This window comes from Cryptomeria japonica, chromosome 9 (assembly GCF_030272615.1).
Source record: "Cryptomeria japonica chromosome 9, Sugi_1.0, whole genome shotgun sequence".
Classification (NCBI taxonomy): domain Eukaryota; kingdom Viridiplantae; phylum Streptophyta; class Pinopsida; order Cupressales; family Cupressaceae; genus Cryptomeria; species Cryptomeria japonica.
The window spans coordinates 36,303,057-36,325,809 of NC_081413.1; the positions used below are offsets into that span (position 1 = coordinate 36,303,057).

A 22,753-nucleotide genomic window follows, 5' to 3' on the forward strand; every position below is an offset into this window, starting at 1 on the left:
ATTAGATAATTAACAATAAAGAAGCAATTTGTTTTCCAGTCACTATGGTCATAGGGATCGCTTCAATCCATTTAGTAAAGTATTATGTTGCAGTGATAATGAACTTGTGTCCATTTGAAGATGAAGGGTGTATTTTGCCTACTAAGTCCAATCCCCACTAGCAAAAAGGCCAAGATGTTGTGAATGGATGCAGTTCCTATGGTGGTGCATGTATAAGATTGCCATGGATTTGGCATTTAGAACATTTATTTGCAAAATGATAAGAATCCTTTTCCATTGTCGGCCAGTAATATCCCAGTCGTAGAAACGTTTTAGCAAGAGGAGGACCACTAGAATGTGTGCCACAGATAACTTCATGAAGCTCTTGTAAAGTAGAGTCAGATTCATTACGATCAAGGCAACAAAGAAGAGTACCATCTAGACCTCGACGGTAAAGAGTATGAGCAGTGAGGGTATAATGGGCGGCTTGCCAAATAAAGTTACATTTTTGGTTTTGAGACAGGACAATGGGTAGGGTATTGGTTTTGAGATAGTTGTATATTGTGTCGTATAATAGAGGGTCAAAACCGGTTAAGGCATAGATAACATGGGATGTGGAATGGTCATAGGTTGGGGAGAACAATTTCTCTACCAGAAACTCGTAACGACTCTGGTGTTCTGGAATTTGTAGTACTGAAGCGATAGTCGCCATTGCATCAGCTGCTCTATCGTCCAACCTTGGTATTTGGTCGAAGGTGACATGTACAAAATACTATTTGAAATCATCCACCATTCATTTTTATGGTAGCAGCTTATCATCTTTCGTCTGATAGTCATTGTTGATATGATTTATGACTAGTTGTGAATCTTCATAGACTTTCAATTCTATGATTCTCCATTCCACGACCATTTTGATCTTTGTAACTAGTGCCTCATATTCAACAATGTTATTTGTGCATGGAAACATGAGGCTATATGATCTTGGTATGGTGTGTTCATTAGGAGTGATGAATAAGATGTCAGTACCTGAGCCATGTTGAGTGTACGATCCATCAAAGTATAGGGTCCATTGCTTGGTGCATCAGCTAATTGATCTGCAATTTCTTGTCCTTTGATAGCTCGACGCTCTATGTAGTGTATATCAAATTCACTAAGAATCATTACCCATTTAGCCAATCTACTTGTGAGAGCTTCTTTTCCAAGCAAGTATTTTAGATGATCAATTTTTGCTAATAGCTTGATTGTGTGAGATAGCATGTAGTGCTAAAACTTTTGAGAAGCGAATACCACTGTTAGAAAATCCTTCTTAATGAACATATAATTGAGCTCATATCCATTCAAAGTTCTACTGATGTAATAGATAGCTCTTTCTTTTCCTTATTGATTTTCTTGTGCTAACAGTTTGCCCAATGATATGTTTCTTGTTGATATGTAGAGAAGAAGTGGTTTCCCTGCTATTTGTGGTACTAGAACTAGTGGGTTCACTAGATATTGCTTGATTTGATAGAATGATTCTGCACATTTGGCTTCCCATCTGAAGGGTACATTCTTATGTAGCAAATGATTGAATGGTAGAATTTTGTCTGCTAGTTGAGCGATGAATCGCCTGATTGACTGGAGTCATCCTTGCAAGGATCTGAGTTGACTGATGTTCTTAGGTGGTGGCATCTCCATGATGGCTTGTACCTTTGCTGGATCTACTTCAATACGGTTTTCTTAGACAATGTAGCCTAATAATCTGCCTGATGTAACCCCAAAGACACACTTCTTAGGGTTGAGCCTAACTTGAAATTTTTCCAATCTATCAAAAATACTTTCTAAGATGCCTAGATGTTCTGCTCGGGTAAAGGATTTAGCTAGTAAATCATCCACATAGTCTTCCATGAAGGTATGCATCATGTCATGAAAGATTGTTGTCATTGCTTGCTAATAAGTTACCCCAGCATTCTTGAAGCCAAAAGGCATGACATTCCAATAGTATGTCCCCCAGGGACATGTAAACGTTGTTTTATCTTGATCCTCTGGAGCTATCTTGATTTGATTATAGCCAAAAAAATCATCCATTTGTGATAGCATTGCATGGCCTGTTGTGAGGTCTACAATTATGTCAATACTGGGCAAGGGAAAGTCATCCTTTGGATAGGCTTTATTGACATCTCTAAAATCGATACATATCCTAATACTGCCATTTGATTTTGAAACTGGCACAATGTTGGAAATCCATTCAGCATAGTCTATAGGTCGAATAAATCCAACGTCTAATAGTTTCTTTAGTTCAGCTTTGACCATGAGTGCTACATGTGGATTCATCTATCTTAATTTTTTCTTAACTGGCTTAGCTACTAGAGAAATGGACAAGTGATGCATGATTAAGTATGGATCAAACTTGGGCATATTTGCATATGACCAAGCAAAATTGATTTGTTTTTCTTTGAAAAACTGGATAAACTCTGATTTTTCTTCCTCTGTCAGAGATTCTGCCAGGTGTATATTTTTGGTTGCTTCTATTGTACCAATGTTGATTGACTGAGTGGGCTCAATCAATATGGGTGATCGCTCCTGATAATGTTTAGGAAGAGTGTCAAGTCTCCCATCTTTAGGTGCCTCAAAAAGGTTTTCACCAGTAGATGCATCCTTTATTTTTACTTTTTTATGATCTAGTCCTGCCATTGACTGGTTTTCAGTAGTAGATCCTTTATTTCATTCATTTTTGTGACTGAGAGACTTGGCACTCCCCTGATTGCAGACGTTGTTACTTTGTTCACTGGTAGAGTTTATTTCCGGGTTGACAGTACATAAGTAATGGATAATGGCATCATCATTGGGGAAAATTGGCATGTCATGATTTTCAGGTTCATCTCAATCTATGAGGTCAGGAAAGATAAGTGGTAAAGAGTCATTGGGTGGGTCAAGTTCAGCCGTTGTAAGTGTTAGGATGGAAGTATCATCAAGGTTGGCCAGGATATTAAATAAGTTAATGATTTTGTCGAGGTCTTCAATGGTATCATCTTCCATGTACACTTGCTCGTAATGTCGTTGTTCACTTTCCTTGGCATCATAGATATTCTCTGGACCAAATTCAAGTAGTCTAGGTTATGTGCCTTGTTCTTCTTGAGAAAGGGGTGTATGATTGGTGTTTTTAGAAATATCTTCAGTAACATTGGAACAACTGCCCCATTCATATTCATTTGAGTCAGTCTCTGAGGTATTATCCCATATTCTTTCAATGTTGTGGACTGGTATGTTGTAAGGTGAAAATAGGTCCTTGATGATTGATACTAATCTGATAGTTTTCTCTGATTTTGTATTAGACCCTGCTTCTACTCTTTGCATCTGCTCATATACTATCTCTCCTTGGGGAGGAATGATGTTATCAGGGGGTGATTCTTCTCTGTTTGAAATAGGTTCGTGAACATGATGTACCTCTCCACGAGGTTCTTCTACATTTTGAATGACTGATTGTTCTTGATGTTTCTCTTTTTCCTGGTATTCATGTTCCTTTCATATTGCTTCTACTGATTCAAATAGTGCCTCTTGCCATGAGTCCTTGTATTTCTTCTTTGCTTTCCACTGAGGTTTTTGATATTTACAGGATGTCTTGTTTGGGGCTAGAGTGTGTTCATAGCCCAATTCTATTTTGTCTTTAGAAAACTGTAAAGGAGGATCCAATGGTTCTATGACACCTTCCTGACGCTTGCCGATAGGTCCTTTGCTATTGTATCCCATTTATTGCATGATTAGGTAGCCTTTTCCATACAACTATGTTGGTATATCTACTTCCATAGTAGTTGTTCTGTCTTCTTCCTCATCCTTGTATAGCCAACTAAGGATGTCCTTTTCCTCTGATTCATGTGCTAGTGTGCCTAGTTGATTAAATTTGCCATCAAACTTGGTGATGGGCTATGTTGCTTGATGTGTTGATACTGAAGGTAACCCATGAGATTTAGGTGATGCTGGTAAGTTGATGAAACACAAGGGTTCCAAAGAGTATTCTCCCATGCCTTGTTCCTTGATTTTCATTTTTCTATTTGAAATCCATAGCTAAAGATTTAGGCTTTTCTTGTCGAAGATTTGGTGTTGAGGAAAGTTGTTTTTCCTTGTTATGTGGAACTAAACTATCTTGGGCTGCCCCCATAGCATTACAATATTGAAAAGGGTTATGATCTGCTGATATAGAAATCTCCTGTCCATTGTATGGGAGCTTAACACACTGGTGATAAGTTGAAGGTATTGAGCTTGCATTTCATGTATCTAAGGTCGATGGAATAAGATATTATATGTGAGGTCTATGTCTAAGACTGTTAGGGTTCCCATATATACTGTGAGTGGGGGGTGAATCAATATCTGACCGGTAGTGAAATTTTCTTAAAATTGAATATGCAAAATATAAAGTAATAGTATAGCGGTATGCAAGAATTAATGCAAATAACAGAATCAAAAGAATCCACATGAAAAGAACACCATAACACAAGATGTTTAATGAGGAAACCCGGTGTGGGAAAAACCTCGGTGGGATTTGTGACCCACAGTATTCACTTACTGGCCAATAAGAGAATATTACTTACAATAGGGGCCTGCACATGTAGGAAGGCCAACTTCCTAGAGCTCACTGCTCAATAAGAAGTCACACTGACTTACAATGAGTATTTACACAAATCCAATATTCTATACTGCTTTACAATAGCATCTTCAATGCCAGATTCAGTACCAGTTCTTGCTCTATTCTTTACATATACCCTTGACCTACAATTCGCACATTAGGTCTGCCTTATAATTTATTTATTGCTTTCTATCCATATCCTACAAATGCCTAAAATGATCTCTTTTATAGACAAGAGTCATTTTACAATTTGCCAAGTTGGCTTACAATGATAAACAAAATATTACACATCAAAAATCCTGTCGGCCTCTGTGTCGGTATACATATTTCCTTCTATGCCGATGTACATCTTCTGTGCCGGTGCCAGTGTAGATTGATTTTGTTGATGCCGGAGCACTGTTTTGTTTGAGTAATGCTTTGCCGGTATAATGTCTTGCCGGTGCCATAGGATTGCAAGGTTGCCTGTGTAATGCTTTGCTAGTATAATGTCTTGCTGGTACAATAAAATTGCAAGGTTTCCCATGTAATACTTTGCCGGTATAATGTCTTGCCAGTGCCATAGGATTGCATGGTTGCCTATGTAATACTTTGCCGGTATAATGTCTTGCCGGTGCCATAGGATTGCAAGGTTGCCATCAATGACAAAACCTTCAATCACACACAATGTCTCATTGGAGTGTCCATATGCCAACAAAGACTTGGCACATAGTATCCTTTGGATGATCTTTCTTCATCATCATATGTTTTGATAGTGATCTTTTTGCATGGATCAATAGACTACTTCGAGAACCCTAATGTATGGATAAGTTTAAAGGTATAAATATTGAGTCCAGCTCCTCCATCTATTAATACTCTTTTGACTCGATGCTTGTAGACCAAGACTTCAATGTGGAGTGGAGTATTGTGTGGATGGCTTAATGAAATATTATCCTGTTCGAAAAAGGTAAGATTATGAGGCCGTGTCATGTAAGCCACCATGGCTTGGAATTTGTCGATATCCAGATCTTGGGGTACATTTGTTTCCAATAGTGCTTGTTCCAAGATGTCTTTGTGTTTTGGTGAAAGTTTCAGCAACTCGAGTATAGATATTTGAGTAGGAGTTTTACCTAGTTGACTGACCATATCATATTGAATCTTGGGTATGGTGTTTGTCGCTGATGTTTGCCCCTTCAAGACATATTTTTGAGCTTTGGTGGTTACATTGATTGATTCATGTTCACGTTTGTCCTTGATTGTAATGACATTTACTTGATTATCATCAGTTGATATATGATTGGTGGTGTTATTGTATATGTGATTGATACAAGCTCCACGTGTATTGTTTGAGGTTGAAGCTCCATCCTTGTTGCAGTTTGGAAGAGGACTCTTAAAGGCGCAATGGTCACCATTTGTTTTGAGACCATTGACTGTTAAATCGCCTTTATCAATCATGTCTTGAACAATGGTTTTTACCCTCATGCAATCATTTGTTTGATGTCCTTTGTTTCTATGAAAATCACAAAAGTGTGAGTCATTCCACCAAGGTGGTTTGATTTGTTGTTCAAAGTTGTTGATTACCGGTAAGGAGATAAATTTGTTTGCCAGGAGTTCTCTAAATGCGGAATCCAATGATTGTCCTAATGGTGTGTAGACGTGCTTTGGAAAGTTGTTGGTGTTGCCTCTTGAGCTTGTATTAGATCTTCGATTGGTGTTATTGTTTTGGGCATTGTCGGTGTTGTTTGTATTAAGATGATCTTGATTGGTAATTGGTGCATAAGTGTTAGTACCTTGGTTAGCACCCTTCTGATTCTTGGTAGGCTGAGGATTTACTGATAAAGCTAACACTAGTTGTTTGGAATTCACATCATTAGTTTCATTTCCTCCTTCATTTACAGTATTTTTGTTTTTGGTCCAGAACCTAGATTTGTCTAAGTTGTTGTTGTTTTGGTTATTGTAATTAGAGTTGGATGAATTTGTTCCTTCTTTGAAAAATTTCAATGTTCCTTTCTTTACACATGCCTCCTCTACTTGGATTTCAATCAATTTGGCAAAAGATGGTATGCATTGGAGTTTGAGTATGTACCTCATCTCTCTATTCAAATTGTCAATGAAAATTTCCATCTTTTCCTTTTCGAGCACATCTCGAGGATATCTTGAAACCATTCATCGCCAACATTGAAGGAATACCATGAATGTTTCATTGTTCTTTTTTTTGGTATTGCAGACATCTCGCATGGTGATGGCATGTTGAATGTTGTCGGAATATTGAGTGATAAATTTGTTGACTAATTCATCAAAGGATCTGACAGGACGTGTGATTTTGGATAACCATTCCATTTTTTTCCCTCCCAAGCTTCTTGGGAATAACCTCATTAAATAAGTGTCATAATGTGCAAATTTCAGGCTCATGGTACAAAATTCCTGAACATGATCATGTGGATAGCTTTTTCCATCATATTTGTCAAATTTGGGAATATATGAATTTGGGGGAAAAGGTACCATGTTTAGGCTTCTGTCAAAAGGATAAGGAAAAAATTCATTCAAGGAGTACCGTACTATTGATCCTTGTTGCATGTCTTGCATTTGTTTTTGCAGCATTTGCATTTGTTGTGTAAGAGCAACCAAAGGTGCATTTGTTTGCCTAGGGAAGAGTTCTTCCCTCTCTTTATTTCTAGTTTGAAATGGTGTGTGTAGCAGTATGCTTTGCTTAGGGATGGTTTGATCGGGTATGTTTTTATTTAGGGTCACGTTCTTCCTCCTCTCTTTGTTGTTCTTGATAAGTATAGAGTCGAGACCTTGTTTGAAAAGTGTTTGAATCGAAGTCTTCAGGAATCCTAACTCCTTTACTTGCGAGCATGAGTAGGTATTTTTCTTTATTAGCCTTTATGAGTCTTTCCATGAGTCTTTGGAATGAGGCACTTTCTTGGCATTCCTGAAGGGGTTCTTCAGTGATCTCCATGTCTTCTAGATTTGAGTATTTGAAGGTATTTGATAATTGTCGCCCCATACTGGACTCTAGTTTTGTTTCCTTTTGTTTGTTTTATTGAGAGCGAGTGATAGCGGGCATCTAGTAGAAACTCTCTATGATGAAGGGAAGGAATTCCTCTTCTGTGTCTTGTTCAGATGTTGGTGGTTCAAATAGAGTTATGTTGTAAGTGATGTAAACTTTTGGGAAGAAAGATGGATTAATCTTTCCTCCTTGATTTAGGTGTTGGCTGAATGTTGATTTTTGACAGAATTCTCTACTCCTCAATGGTTCCTCGTTAAATTCATTTGTTTTATCTTGAAGATACAAGCGCATATGACGGAGGAATGTTCAATGAGATTTGAGGAGTTGGCGATTGATGTATAAAAACTTATTCCTTTTAGCAAGTTTATGAGAACTGGGTTGTTGTTTCCTCAACTTGGTGTTGTGATAAATCCTCTTTCTTCTCAGAATATGAGGATAAGTCATGCACAAGTGATAAATGGTTTCCTTTGATTTGTTTTGGATTCAGATATCTTGTTTGGAAACTTCAAGTTTTACTTCTATCAAATGAAGGTTTAGATGCCCCCTCATGACAAAGTGCATCAAATGTTATGGGATAAGAGCTTTCCCGATATGGAAACTTGATTTGACAACTTGGAGTTTGAAATAAGTATGTTTATGGGATAAAATTCATTTGTTTGGAGGTCCTTTTGATACATATGATGGTGTTACCTAATTCTGATAGGAAAGATGTGTTAATACTTTGACCAACTTTTGGCTTTTTGATAGCTTCATTTTAAGGAGAACCTGCTTTTGGAGTAGTTTTGATACTCTGATTTTGATTTTCTGTCTGATGGAGTCTAAGTGAGGAAAAAAAGGCTTCCTCAACTATTTTCAGAATTTTCAAAAATAGCTTCTATTTTTCCCTTCGCTTTCTCAGTTTTGACTATGCGCTAAGCTAGAAACCCCATGCACTACCTAATACCCTCAATGCGCTAGAGAATGATCTCAATGCGCCAAGCTGCCTTTGTGACGTGCTAACTAGGATTATTTAATCTTGGTTTGGTTTGACAAACTATGCGCTAATATGTCCTAGTAATGCGCTAACTTTTAATCTTAATGTGCTGATGTTTGATCTTGATGTGCTAAGCTATTGCTTCAACGCGCTGAAATGTTTTCAGAAAGCACTAAGGTTTGAACTATTGAATGTTGGGATTGATTATGCGCTAAAGTTTAGAATTGATGCGCTATGAGGAATCTTGTATGCGCTAAAATATGGTTCCAAAGCGCTAAGATGTTGCTCTTGCACACTAAACTGCCCTGGTTGTTTGACTTGCTGGTCTTTTTATGATCTTTGAACTTTGTTTTTAACTATGATGGATGATTTTCTGAAGTAAAAAATGAAAGCACAACACAAAAGAGATAACCATTTTGCTTATTCTAAACAATGAGTGTATGCTCTATGAGGATGTGTTCAAATCCCCAGTGTTTTAATAGGTTTTGATATAGAAAACACAATTCAATCAGACTTTTTATTCAAGGGTCATCGACAATACCATAGCTCACTAGTCTCGATACTCTGTCAGCTCAAACAACCTTGTCACCCGTAGGGGCACCCATTTTTTTGCCTTTTGCCAGAAATTAACTCAAAGTGAATTGTTTTACAATTGAGTAGTTATCTTGGGAGATATATGGTGAGTAATCTTGGGGGCGGATTCTTCCCCACCCTTGCACTATGATACTGTAAATGTTTGGATACTGACTCGGCTCAAAGTTTCTAATACTAAAGTTCGTAATCAAGCTTCTTGTTCGACTGTCAATGATAAACTCCCTCAAGAGGCTTCCCAATCTTTAGAACAAAGGCTTTACATATCGTAAATATACTGGGGGAAGGCTAATCATTGCACGCAATCGTTGAAAAGGACTTTCGTCACTTTCCACTTTTGATTATAGTGGGTTGGAACTCTTGGCTTGAAAGTTGTTCCCCACTTAGGTCGTTCCCCTCACACCGACCAAAGAATGGCTTTAAGAGTTGATCAACTCCTCAGGAGGGCAGACCTGGTAAAGCATTTAATGCTTAAAAACACTGAAAGCATAAGAGTGGTTTGGTTTTTTGATCACCTAGTTAAGGGGAGAGCATATACCTGCCACTTTTGAAGCAAAGCACACAAGTGTTCTTTTTAGCCTTTTATTGCAATGATTTGTTAAAGTCTATATGGAGATATTGCTCCACAAAAACATGGTGTTTATTTTATTTCCTCAAATCAGTGATTGTCTATTCTAGTGAAGAAACCTAGTCAACAAAGCAAAATTATGATTTTGGTCAACAAAAAATAAATCGACAAAGGGGAAGAACTTCCCTCTTTAACTTGGAATCAAATTGGACAAGTGAGGTTCTTTTTTCTTTGCAAAAATTAAAGTTGATCCTTTCAAACACCAAAGGATGGTGAGATTATTTTTAAAGCTCTTTTGCAGAATGAACATTTGTTGGTTCTTTTTAGATGTCCAAAATGAAATTTTTCTCCTAAGATAGAAAGAAAGATTTTTGTTGTTGTTCTTTTTAGGTGCCCAAAATGAGGTGTGAGTTCAATTTTAGTATTAACAAGGAATGAAATAAATCTAAATCTTTAACTAACTTAGCAAAGTTAGTAAAATTTTCAAACTACTTTAAACCTAGCTCAAATAAAAATATGCTCCAAACCTGCAATTAAATCATTAGTAACCTGCAAAACAATAGTTAATCAGTTAGCAAAAGAATGCTTTTTTCGACTTCCACAAGTCTAATTCTTGAATCCTCTGTTACAAATTATTTCCTGCCCTTTGTTTGTGATGCACTATAGAATACACTGTACATGCTACAAAATGCCCCGAATGCACTATCAGATAGACTTGACATGCTAAGTTGTTTGTCAAATGTGTTGGACTATTTATTTCCCATGCTAAAAGCTACAGGAAAGATTTAAAAACTCTATTCACTAAGGAAGGTTTCCCACGCGCTAAGATATGAGTCTGACACATTGAACATTATACCAGATGTGTCAAAGTTTTAACCGGATGCGCTATCAGAGGTTCCCACACACCCATGGGACTCTTGGTGCAATTTATGGAGCCATGAGGAATAGCTCAACTTCCTAAGGATTGTTCCATGGTTCTCTATCTCACAAGGTCCCTCAATCCAATGCCTTTTCTCTCAGATTACTGAGCAAAGTCACTTAGGGATGACAAATGCAAGAACAAGGGATGCCTTAGATCAAATTTAGTATGAATGCATCCTATTTATGCATGATTCTATCAAATGAACTAAACTAGATGATAAGATGACAAGGTTAGTGAAAATACTATCCTAACATGATATACTAGCTATATGATTTAATCTAAGATGATAGAAATACTCTAAAATAATTATTGGATTTATTTCTATTACAAAGAGAGGCTAAATTCTTGTTAAAATTAAGTATAAGTATGATGCTAAAGACTTGGATTCTCAAATGGAGGGATGAGGAGCTCTATTTATAGAAGAAATAGGGCAATGGATGGTCAGGATTGAAAGTTATCAATCCATGTTTGCAATTCTCACCAATGAAATGGTGACAATTATAAACATAAGACTGCTTGAGAGGAGATGTAAGAAGCATTAAATGCCTGAGAAGACCTCATGGTTGAACTAGAAGGTTAGGGTTAAGGTTAGGTTAGGGTTACCCATTGGATAAAGCTTTTACCCAAAGGATAAACTCTTGTGGAAAGGTTAAAGGAATAACCATGGTCAAAACAATGAATGCTTGATGAGACCCCTGGGTTAGATGAGGGTTGAGTTAGGTAAAAAGTCTCGAACCATGCCACAAAGGGTTAGTTAACCATTAAAGGTTTGAAAGACTTTGGGGACAAATTTGTAAGAGTCCATCCAAATTTGGGGGTTTTCAAAAAATTAGCTTGTTGAAGGCATAAAGGCTTTAATGCCTTTGGAAGACGTTACTCCAAATTTGAGAAGTGACCTCCTCAAATTTAGGGAAAGAAGATAATTGAAGGGTTTAGGTTAATTGATTAGGATTAGAGGAATTCTAGAAGAATTTAGGAAGAGGGTTAGGAGGCAAGTGGGAGATGTAGGAAAATGGAAGTGGGTGAGGGATAATAGGATTTAATTAAAATAAATTGCTTTATTTTAATTTGGTTGCATGTGGAGGAATTTAAATAAATTAGATTTATTTATTTGGGGTGAACTATTTAATTAAATGTAAATTTAACTAAAAGTAGAGAGAAGGGATTTAATTAAATAAAATGATTTATTTAATTAACTGACATAAAAGGCTTAAGTGAATTTAAATAAATAAATTGAATAATTTATTTAATTAAATAGAGGAATATGGATGATTTAATTAAATTAGATTTAACTAAATAGAGGAATGAGAATAAAATGAACATTAAATATCCATTTAGGAATATGGTCATTTTTATACATCTATAGCATCAAAGTCTTTAAAATAAATTAACTTTAAAATTGTTAAAGGACATGCAAGGTGAACATTTATGTGTGTTTGCTGGCATCACAAGCTATGTATATTTTTCTCCTTTTTGGTCTTGTGGTTGACCCATCCTATGCTATCTACTTGGACGGTTGCATGCACTAATCAACTCTACACAACAATGGGTTTTGTGGTTCACAAAACCTTATGCTTAAAGCACCCGGAGGTCCACAACCAGATATGGATCTAGATTTTAATGCATTTTAGCGGTGTTAATAGGTAGCATGGTTTCAGGTAGTGTATTATACACCCCTTTTTACAGATATTTCTAAATTTGACATAGATTTCAAAGAATTTGTTTTAAAGAATAAACTTGCTTATCTGTGTTTGTGTTTAGCACCTACAAATTAAATTTTTATCTAGATGTTTGACATTAAGATCTAGTATTTCTACAACACACACTTGGAGGTTTTCAAGGATTTTATTGTAAAGAATAATCTTGCTTATTTATGTGTTTAGCACCTATAAAACAAGTTTTTATCCAGATGATGTTTGATACTTCATATAGTAAGTCATAGGTATGCTTTTTATTTGAAATTTATTTTCTTTTGTTTTCTACGTTATGTTATAACATATTTGTCTCTTAAAAACCATAATTAAATTCAAGGCTACTAATGAGTTCTTTTCACATGAATTTTGTAGATGCCTTGATTTTTTTTGGCAGAGCATGTATGCTATTTTCTGGTCATGTGTATTCTTCAAAAGCATCTGTGAAAGAAGATTCTTTATTTTGGGCACATATGTAGTTGGTTGCATCTCGTGAAACTTTTACAACCATTTGATATGGCCATCAACTAGTTATTATGAATCAAGTATATAATCTAACTTGTTTTCTCATTTGCATTTTGCATATGCGAAAAAAGTAGGTTTCTCTCATTTTTTCCTAGTATACTTTTCCAAATAATTATGAATCACTGTATATCATATGTGGTTAGATCAGTTGAATTTACTTTCTTGTTTCACTTTATCGTTAAATTATAATTATTAAATAGAAAATATTGTATATGTCTATTGATGATTATTCAATATACAATTCACTTGTATAAACGGATCCTATTTCAAGAAGTCATTTATGCATTGCTTCCTAAAGGAATGCATTAATTGGAATCAAATATCATATTTGCATAATGATTTGTTTCTATACTACAGCTTTGCATCTCTACATATTAGTCATTTAAAAATATAGATTTTTGAATTTTAAACTAGATTATTGTGTTTCAAAATTGCTACAAAAATATCTTGATATCTTGTTATGTGATGATAAAAAAAATCTGAGCTATTAGTAATAGATATAATTTAAGCAAACTCCTAAAAAATAGAATAAATAATAAAATCAATGAATGGCACATTTGTGAATACCCCATTAGAGAAGACAAATAACATGCACGATGCCAAGCCAAGGAATAGAATTGATTTGGTTTGTTCCATGAGAAAATACAAAACCTTGTACCAAAAACATAATTTTCACTTACAAGAATCAAATTGTAGATAAACTACATGTGTCTGGAGAGAGTCATTTTATCCCTATTTTAGAATTTTTTTCTGTATAATGGCTATGTTTTTACTTTTGGGGGACACAAGTTGAATTTTGTGCCAGATTACCAGGGCTGCATCTAGATAACAATACATCATTAGTATGATTTAAAAAAATAATACAGGAGACACATATGGAGTACTTGCTAATATAGCATGATATGATCTCTCAACATTATTGTTTTGCTATTGTGTTGGCACACCATTGCATAGTTTCTCATTTTAGAACTAGTCTCATGTGGAGCTAGGGGATGTAGGGGATGTTGGAGAATTTATCTTAATCAAGTTAGGTATTATAATGTTAGAATTAATTTTACATTGTTAGAAAACAAAACAAACGAAAACAAAAGGGGATAATTTAATCAAGTTAGGTATTACAATGTTAGAATTAATTTTACATTGTTACAAAACAAACAAAAACAAAAGGGGATAATTTAATCAAGTTAGGTATGAAAATCTTAGAATTAATTTTACATGTTTACAAAACAAACAAAAACAAAAGGGGATAATTTAATCAAGTTAGGTATTACAATGTTAGAATTAATTTTACATTGTTACAAAACAAACAAAAACAAAAGGGGATAATTTAATCAAGTTAGGTATTACAATGTTAGAATTAATGGAAGAAAGCAATAAAAATTCTCAGGCAATAGAAATTTTGTTTTTCTAGAAATCAGATTTAATTGAATTTTTCTATAAAAATCTGTACAAGAATTGAGATTTATTGAATTTTTTTTACAATTTTTTAAACTTTTTACCATTAATTTTTTTTAAAATTAATTTCTAAAAATAGAATGAAATAGAAGTCTAGTTTGAGGAGCTAAAAATAAGAACTCTAAAAATAGAATGATTGTGTTAACTTTAGTTGTATATGAATATGTACTCATCTTTTATATTATTCATTGATTTGCCTAAGACCTCTATGTAAAGAGTTAGACTGTAATGAAATCTTTGTCTCTCATCTCTATGATTACCTGATCATTGGTGTCATGATCAAAAAGATTTGTAATTCATTGAATGAATTTAAAGTTTAATGATCAGCTAATCCATTATCTCATGATCAAGAAGATTTGTAATTCATTGAATGAATATGAAGTTTTATTAGCTGTTGAGCAGCAATATTTGTGTGTTTATTGCTATGTAACAATTTGTCTCATTTTTTTTCTAATTTCTTCAATATTCCCAACTCCTTTGTATTCTTTTAAAATTTAACTAAAAACCACATAATACAAATTGATTAATAAAAGGCACGAAAGCAATGCAATGAAAAATGAGAGGTCAATATTACTATTACTATTAGACGAGAATTAGGATTATCGATTGATATTTTTCCCTTCTATTATTGTTGCTGTCATTTAATGATTTCCCTTTTGTGTTTTATGATGGTAACGGTGACCCTCTTAAATATATGATTTTATATATCCAGCTATTTTTAATATTAGTAATATCATTTTTTATAGATGATATAAACAGTCTATTCCAAAAGTAATTTTATTTATCATTTTGAATTATGAACATATCAATGTTTGATATGTTTGAAGAACATATGACACTCTGAAAGCAGCCTAGATGATATATGAGACAGAGAGAAAGAGAAACCTAAATCATCACGACGCAACGATTTACATGTTTAACGCTTTCATTTCCAAATCTCAGTAATATTTTGACCTACGACACAGAGAGGGCGTGCACGCAATCACAAGTCCGCTCATAAATGCAGTACACTGAATGAATAGTAAAGTTTTTAATAATATCCACAAGATATTATGGGATCTATTGTTTTCGATTAAGATGAGATAAGCCTTTATGGAATCTACTTCTATTAATATACAAATTTTCTAATTTTATGACACATTCGGTTTTTGATTTGGATTTTTCTACCACAATATTATTTTTTCGCTGCTTGTTTTTGTTGGGTTAGTCCTCCATCTCAAACCGAACTGTGAAGGACAATGACAGAAAAACGTGAGAAAACACCATATCGAGTTACGCGCTATAATCGGTTCACACTTGTAGTCCTAAGCCAACATTTAAGTCTTCCTTCCGTTTCCTATAAATACAAGGCACATGATCGATCACCGGCATGACGAAAGGAAGGATGGCTCCTTCGGCCTGCGCAGCTTGTCGATCACAACGCAAAAAATGCTCAGATGAATGTTTGCTGGCTCCTCATTTTCCTTCAGATGACCTTCAGAGGTTTGCGATTGTGCAGAAAGTGTATGGCTTCAACAATATCGTCAAAATGCTCAAAGTAACGTAACTCCACCCAATTTCTCTGTTTTTCAGACATCTGATGGAATCATTTTCAATGATTCGGTGCATCCGAATTCTTTTGCAATGATGTTTGGTTTAATAATACCATAAATAGTAGGGATTTATGCTCCCGCAGTCTATTCTATTCGAGTAAGGGAATTTTAGAGAAAGTTTTGTCTGTGAAACGTACTATTTTAGATGCTTTTGTCCAAATTATTGTTTCCTATAGAGTATGGCATTCTTGTTTTGAATTGGTGGGGTAATGGAATTGATGGTTTTGGTGTGTATAGGATATTAAACCTGAGCAAAGAGGAGATGCGGTGAGTAGTTTGGTGTATGAAGCAAAAGCTAGAATGGAGGACCCCGTAAATGGATGTGCAAGAGCAATTCATGAATTGCAGAAGCGGATAGCTGACCTGGAATCCCAATTTGCAGTCAAGCAAGAAGAGATCATGAATATGCATTTTACATTTGAGAACCTTCTGTCTCCTCTCACCGTTGAATCTGTTGATGCTGGACATGATTTATGTGCCACGTCACAACCAACTGATACCATGTTTGAGGAGGTGGATCCAATGATGTTGTGGGAACCGCTATAGGCAGTATAAATTTAAGAGAAGCATGTCAGTTCTTACTCTTGAGAAAAATATTTAGTTTAATCTTATTGTCAATTTCTTTGTTAAATTGCTTGAATTTAAGCATACGATTGTACCATAAAGAGCATATTGGCAGTAGATAACTTAAATATTTGTTGTGACATAGTTATTTAACTTTCTCATCAAATTACTTATATTCCAATAGAATTCTTTTCGATTTGTTCTACTGTTTTTTGAAATGAGTCATATCTGTATTGATGGATAATATGAGCGTCAGTAAGTCAATGATAAAACTCAACAACAGTCGATGAAGGCTCTTAGGTTTGACTTTTAACAAAAAATAGACATTTGAGAGAGGATTAAACCAAGAAGACACTGGAATGAAAGGCGCTGTAGGTTTGAATCCTGTCTCATTCATATAAATTGGAAACTCATGCGTCACTGCCTACATTAGATTGTTCTCTGCAGTTTCTATTTTGTTTCATAGTTTTTAGTTTACATTTAGTAATTAGTTTGTTTAGAATAGGAATCCCCACCCGTTTTTTTCTCTTTTTTTGTGTGTAGGTTGCAGGTGCACAACTGTACTTTCGGATTCAGGTTCCATTTGACAAGGCAGAGAAACCCTTTTCGTTTTGCGGATTTTTTGGAGGACCATGTACATTCCCACCATGGTCCGGACAACTTTTCGTCAAATTTGCAAGGTGACTTCATCTCGACACTTTACTATCAGATCCAAGTGCACAACTTCATCTCATATTTAGATATCAAGTTATAATCAATTCTTTGTCACTTTTGCACTACATAATTCAATCAAATTCCTTTCTAAATCAAACAAAGGAATAAGGGGATCATCATAACATTCTTAATTCATTCAGAATTCAATCTATCATCTTTGTGTGGAGATTGAATTTAATGAATTACCCCTTATCTTCCTAATGTAATGGTTAAAAGTGCTTGAAGTATAATCAATAGTGAAACTCTCATCTCTCTTTGAGGGAAAGGGTTAGTTTTCCTCTTGATCTATAACTCATCATTTTCCTACCATTACATTTTGGTGAACCCGACATCTTTTCATTCTTTCCTTTGAACAAAATTGCATATTTTTCATTTACAAGTTTCAAATTTTTGCAAGCTTAGTGGTTAAATCATAAAAAACCTAGTTTTTAAAATTAAAATTGAACTTGTGATTTGTAAAAATTGCTTGTAGTTATCTTAGATCTAAAAATTGTTTTACTTGTCAAATTCAATTTCCTCATTGTCTTGTTCAATTTGCAATTAGAATTTACAAAATTAAAATGTTACTTGTTAAAATCCCAATTTTCAAAAATCATCTTGAACTTGTGCAAAAATTGGATTTCCATTTAATTTTCAGATTTTTTATTGTTCTCAGATTTATCTTCAATCCCACAATTCAAATTTTCAATTTCCCCCCTTTTTCCCAAAATTTAAATTTCAAAATTGAATGGTTAGGCCATCAAACCCTAATTTTTAAAATTAATTGAATTTTATGAATTTCACATCAATTTCATTTACATTCAGATTTATAAACATTTTCCAAGGTGTCCCTATCCATTAGGTTTGACCATTTTCAAAATGGAAATTCAATCCCTCTTTTTCTTCAAAACCCTAATAGGGTCTTATTTTCACACTTGCGCCTTCATTTTGCCAATCTAGAGATCGTTAAATTCGCCATTTTGGGGGGGTTAGCTTTAAAATCATCGTAATATCCATTCCTAAAAATTTTGAAAAAAGTTGGTTGGACCATATGCGTTCCCTCCACGCTCCTCGACTTTTAAAAAAAAAAATTAGGAGACTGTTATGACTGCATTTAATAGCCTAAATCTAGAAGATTGGTTAATCTTATCAATTTTTGAACTCTCTAAAATTAGAAATACCTTCAAAATTCACCATTTCAACTTTCACGAAATTTTTTTAAATTAAGAGGTTAATTATTGTGTGCCCCGATTTTAAAAATTATGATTTAAAAATTAAGTGGTATTCCCTTGGCCCTAATTTTAAAATTCCAATTTCCTTTCAGTTTTGGAAATTGTGTCATTTCTCTTTCTCCAACAAAGTTCGAATTGTGTAATCATTATTTTCTTAAATTTTCCATTACTCAATTTTGTAAGCTTTGTTCTACAATTCAAAATTCAATTTTTTTCTCTAGTGCATGAGTTTTACCACTATTAGTCCTACCTATCCTATCCCTGTTACGCGAAGCATTAGAATTAAGGCTTCCCAAGGTTTAATTACCAAGGAGATGGAGCCTAATTTGGGTGACTTATTTAATGAGGATCATGCTAATTCTTCCCATCCTAATCATGTGCCTATTCACCCCATTGATGGATCCCATGATGAAGAAGAAGCTTTAACTAGGGTTTCTTTAGATCAACTTTCTACATTGGACAATCAATTTGATAACTTTAAATAATGGATGTCCCAAGAATACCCTAATAGTGAAGCTCTTTCATTAATTGAAGGTCTTAAATGCATGCTTCAAAGTGATAAGAATGGAATTGATATATTGCGTGGCATTGCACATATTGTTGATTCTAATGCCATGCCTATCAATAGTTGTGTCAAAACCCTAGGTTACTCACAACCTTCAACATAGGTCAATTCCTCTATTCCTTTGACCAATCCTATGACTAGTATTCCTACTTTCATATCTAACATCATGGCTACTTCAACTCAAAATGTCATTCCTATAATCATGGGTCATGGGGGCAGTCCCTCTTCTTCATTTAATCCTCCATTGATACCTATGTCTTCCATGAGTATTCCTACTATTCCTCAACCAATCAATGTGACACAAGGGAGAAATTCCTTCAACAACTTTATTCCTCCTTTAAGTGTCTCTTTTTCTACCCAATCATCGCCAATGTCTACTTATCATAGTGTCCCACCACCTTATTCTTAGTCCATGCCTTCTTTCAACAACATCACACAATCTTCTCAATCACCTATGCCTAACATGAATTCTTCTACCGAAATGACAATCAACAAACTTGCCCAAATTGTATCTTCCTTACAAAAACAAATTGCTTCTATGACTCAATCCAAGTTTAGTGTGCCCACCTTTGATGTTGCGAGCCCACTTTTTCTTGATATTGTTAAAGTTGGGCCACCTAAATATGTTGAGATCCCTCAATTGGAGCTCTATAATGGAGAAGGTGATCCTCTTATGCATGTCAAAATATTTCAAACCGTGTCTATTGATTTTTCTTATGATCAACGAATGCTTGCAAAACTGTTTACAAGCACACTAAGAGATAAGGCTTTTCAAAGGTATTTCTCTTTGCCTTCTTATTCTATCACTTCCTTTAAACAACTAGCAAATGCTTTCATCTAGCAATTTCAAAACAACATTGGTCCTAAAATCACTTTGATTGATTTAATGCATTGTAAACAAGGTGTTAAAGAGAAAGTGACCAATTTCATTGGTAGATATAAGCATTTGGGTGCTCAAATTTCTTTTCATGTGCCTGATAATGATTTTCAAAGAATTTTCATTTTTAATTTACAAAATGATATTAGGGAAAAGCTTCTTTTGTCTTAGTTTACTTCCTTTCCACAGTTGTGTGCAACACTCCATAATTATCAACTAGTTGTGCATCAAATGGAGCAGTCCACTCCTATGGCTCCGAGTGATAAGGGGGAGAGTGTTCAACAATCCTTTGCACAGTTGAAACCAACAAAAAGCTTCATCAAGTTCAATGATCCAATCAACAACAACCATGTAAATGCTACAATAGGTGTGCCTTCTATTCCTAAATTTTTCTCAAGAGAAAGACAGTTTACTCCTTTGAATGAATCTTTACATAGTATTATGTCTCAGTTGTTGCACATAAATGTTATCAAACTTCCTTCTATAAAACAAGTTGATCCTTCCAAACTTCCATCTCCTCATTTTGATAATAATTCTTTTTTCCAATTTCATCGTCAACGTGGTCATGATACTGAGAAATGTTTTGCATTGAAACATAAGGTGTAAGACTTGATTAATAATAATACTATATCTGTGGCAGGTGTGAATGATAAAGGGAATAAATCAGTTGCTCCTCCTAATCAAAATCTTAATATTTTCACTGATCCCTTGCCATCTCGTACCTCTAATGTTATTGAGATGGTGCATAATTCTCTCTCTTATGAAATGATCATCTGTACGACTCCAAATTTGGTTAATATGCTAGAAACACAAGATACACCTAAGGATCCTTATATTACATTTGACCCTAGTGAGGCCATTAGCACACCCGATGGCCCTTTATACATAGTTATGAAGGTTAAGGATATCCCTTGCCATGGCGCCCTGATTGATCCCTCTTGCATAGTTAATGTCATAACTGAAGAGTATCTTTTCACTTTACTATTGTATAAACCACAATATGATGCTTCTAATGTATCTGTGAAGTTATTTGATGGCTTCTCTTGTCCTACAATTGTCTCTATCACCCTTTCTGTTGAAGTCCATACTATATCCATGGATATTAACTTTGTTATCATATCTTCTTCTGAGTGATTCTGTGTGAAGTTGGGATATCCTTGGTTATCTTCCACGAAGGCTATTCCTTCTCCAATCCACAAGTGTCTTAAATTTCCTCACAATGAAGAAATCATAACCATGAACCATACCTTATTTTATCCATCCAAAAGAAGCCCTCATGTTCCTATTGATCTCTTTTGGCCTAAATAATTTCAATCTCTTCCATCAAGGAGTGATGCTCTTTTTCAATCTTATAAAAAATGGAAGAATGATATGATCTTCTCCTTAAGTCAACCTAGATCGCCAACACTTGACATTCCTATTATTCTTCAAGATGAGGTTCTTCCCCTCTCGAATAGAACTACTCTCCCTCCTAAGGAAAATTGTCCACCTACTCCTATGGATGTGACATTACCTTCTCTTAAGGAGAAACACAATATTCTTCCTAAAGTTATACCTATACCTCCTCCTCATGATGGACTTGGTCTCCATCCTACACCTAATATTCCTCCTTTCTATGGCACAGTTCCACGTCCTTCCTCTTATCGAGAGAAGAGGCCTACTTCTCCTATTGTTTAAAAAAAAAAGACCTCAACCTAAACCTTCCACTATAAAGGAGAAATCTATTCCTCCTTCTTCAAATGTTCCTCCTCCTTCTTAGCCTTCCACTAAGACTCGATAAAATCATTGTGCGAGAGAACGCCAACAAAGAAACTGTGTTTGAGTTCATTAAGCTATCCCTCAAAATACTCAGTCTCCTCACACTCCAACAATTGATATGATTTCCTTTTCTCCTAAGCAAGATGTTCAACCAACATCTCCAAATCGTAAGTTTCATAAAACATGTAATGGTTTTACTCCTATTCATGTTCTTTCTCCTCGTTCTTTAAAATTTGATGAAGAAATGAGTGAAAATGTTATTCATAATGGCATACAACTCCTAATGCTTCTGACAGTGAGCATGAATATATTGATGTGGACAAACATTCATCAGATGAGTTTTCACAAACTTTAATTCTATCTCCTCAATTCAAACAAAGTGACTTACCACATGAGCATAGTCCTTGTTTGGTTCTTGTGATAGCTCCATCTGTTGTGCTCAATGTCAATCCTCGGGCATGTTGCTCGCCTTCTTGAAATAGTTATCAGGAGATGGATGTCATGCTAGATTAGCAATATTAGCACTGCAAATATTTCTCTATCCTTTCTTTCTCTATTGTGAGCATTCTTATATATGTATCCCTATTTTTCTATTGTTCCCTTAATCTCTACTTAGGGATGATGCAAAGTATTGAGATCTTCTCTTGGTCTCTTTCATGTTGACTCAAAAGACATCCTCTCTTCCCTTTCTTCAAAGGTAGTGTCCTTCTTTGGGGAATGAATATTATATGCATATACATACATAATATACATGAGTTATCATATAGCATACTGACCCCGAGGAAAGCGACACTACCTCATGTTTTGTGTTCATTATCCTTGGGTTTATTCTTTGATTGGGGGTTAAATCCTTGTGATAATGTGCTCCTTCCTTCTCTTTCTCTTGGGTGTATCCTACCTTAAATAAATCACTCCTGATAAGGTGCGCACGATCACTTTAATGTGGGGGAATACAGTCCTCTTATTCTTCCCTTCTTGTGATACTTAAAATTACTTAGTGAACTTTGCTTTGCTTTGTAATCTTTTGTATCCTTTCTTTCTTGACTTATAGTGAAGGGAACTTTGCTACTTGCAGTCATGGTTCTCCCCTTCTCAGTCTTCCCTTTTACTTTGTCAATAGAAGTCGTAAGATCCTAAGTCCATTGGGGGCTTGGCGCATCTTGCCTCCTTGACATAGTG

General features: G+C 35.0%; 1 protein-coding gene across 1 annotated transcript; it reads left to right on the forward strand.

Annotated features, from left to right (window-relative positions):
* Positions 1–15,662: 15,662 nt before the first annotated feature.
* LOC131045278 (LOB domain-containing protein 1-like) lies at positions 15,663–16,431 on the forward strand. Its single transcript, XM_057978828.2, has 2 exons — positions 15,663–15,830; positions 16,123–16,431. Exons 1-2 carry the CDS (start codon positions 15,663–15,665, stop codon positions 16,429–16,431), a joined length of 477 nt encoding a protein of 158 aa, XP_057834811.2.
* Positions 16,432–22,753: the final 6,322 nt, after the last annotated feature.

Excerpts from the sequence above, each read along its gene's own strand:
- LOC131045278 (XM_057978828.2), top strand. The coding sequence starts at position 15,663 with ATGACGAAAGGAAGGATGGCTCCTTCGGCCTGCGCAGCTTGTCGATCA. Across the intron at positions 15,831-16,122 it reads ATATCGTCAAAATGCTCAAA|GATATTAAACCTGAGCAAAG; the intron begins GTAACGTAACTC and ends TGGTGTGTATAG.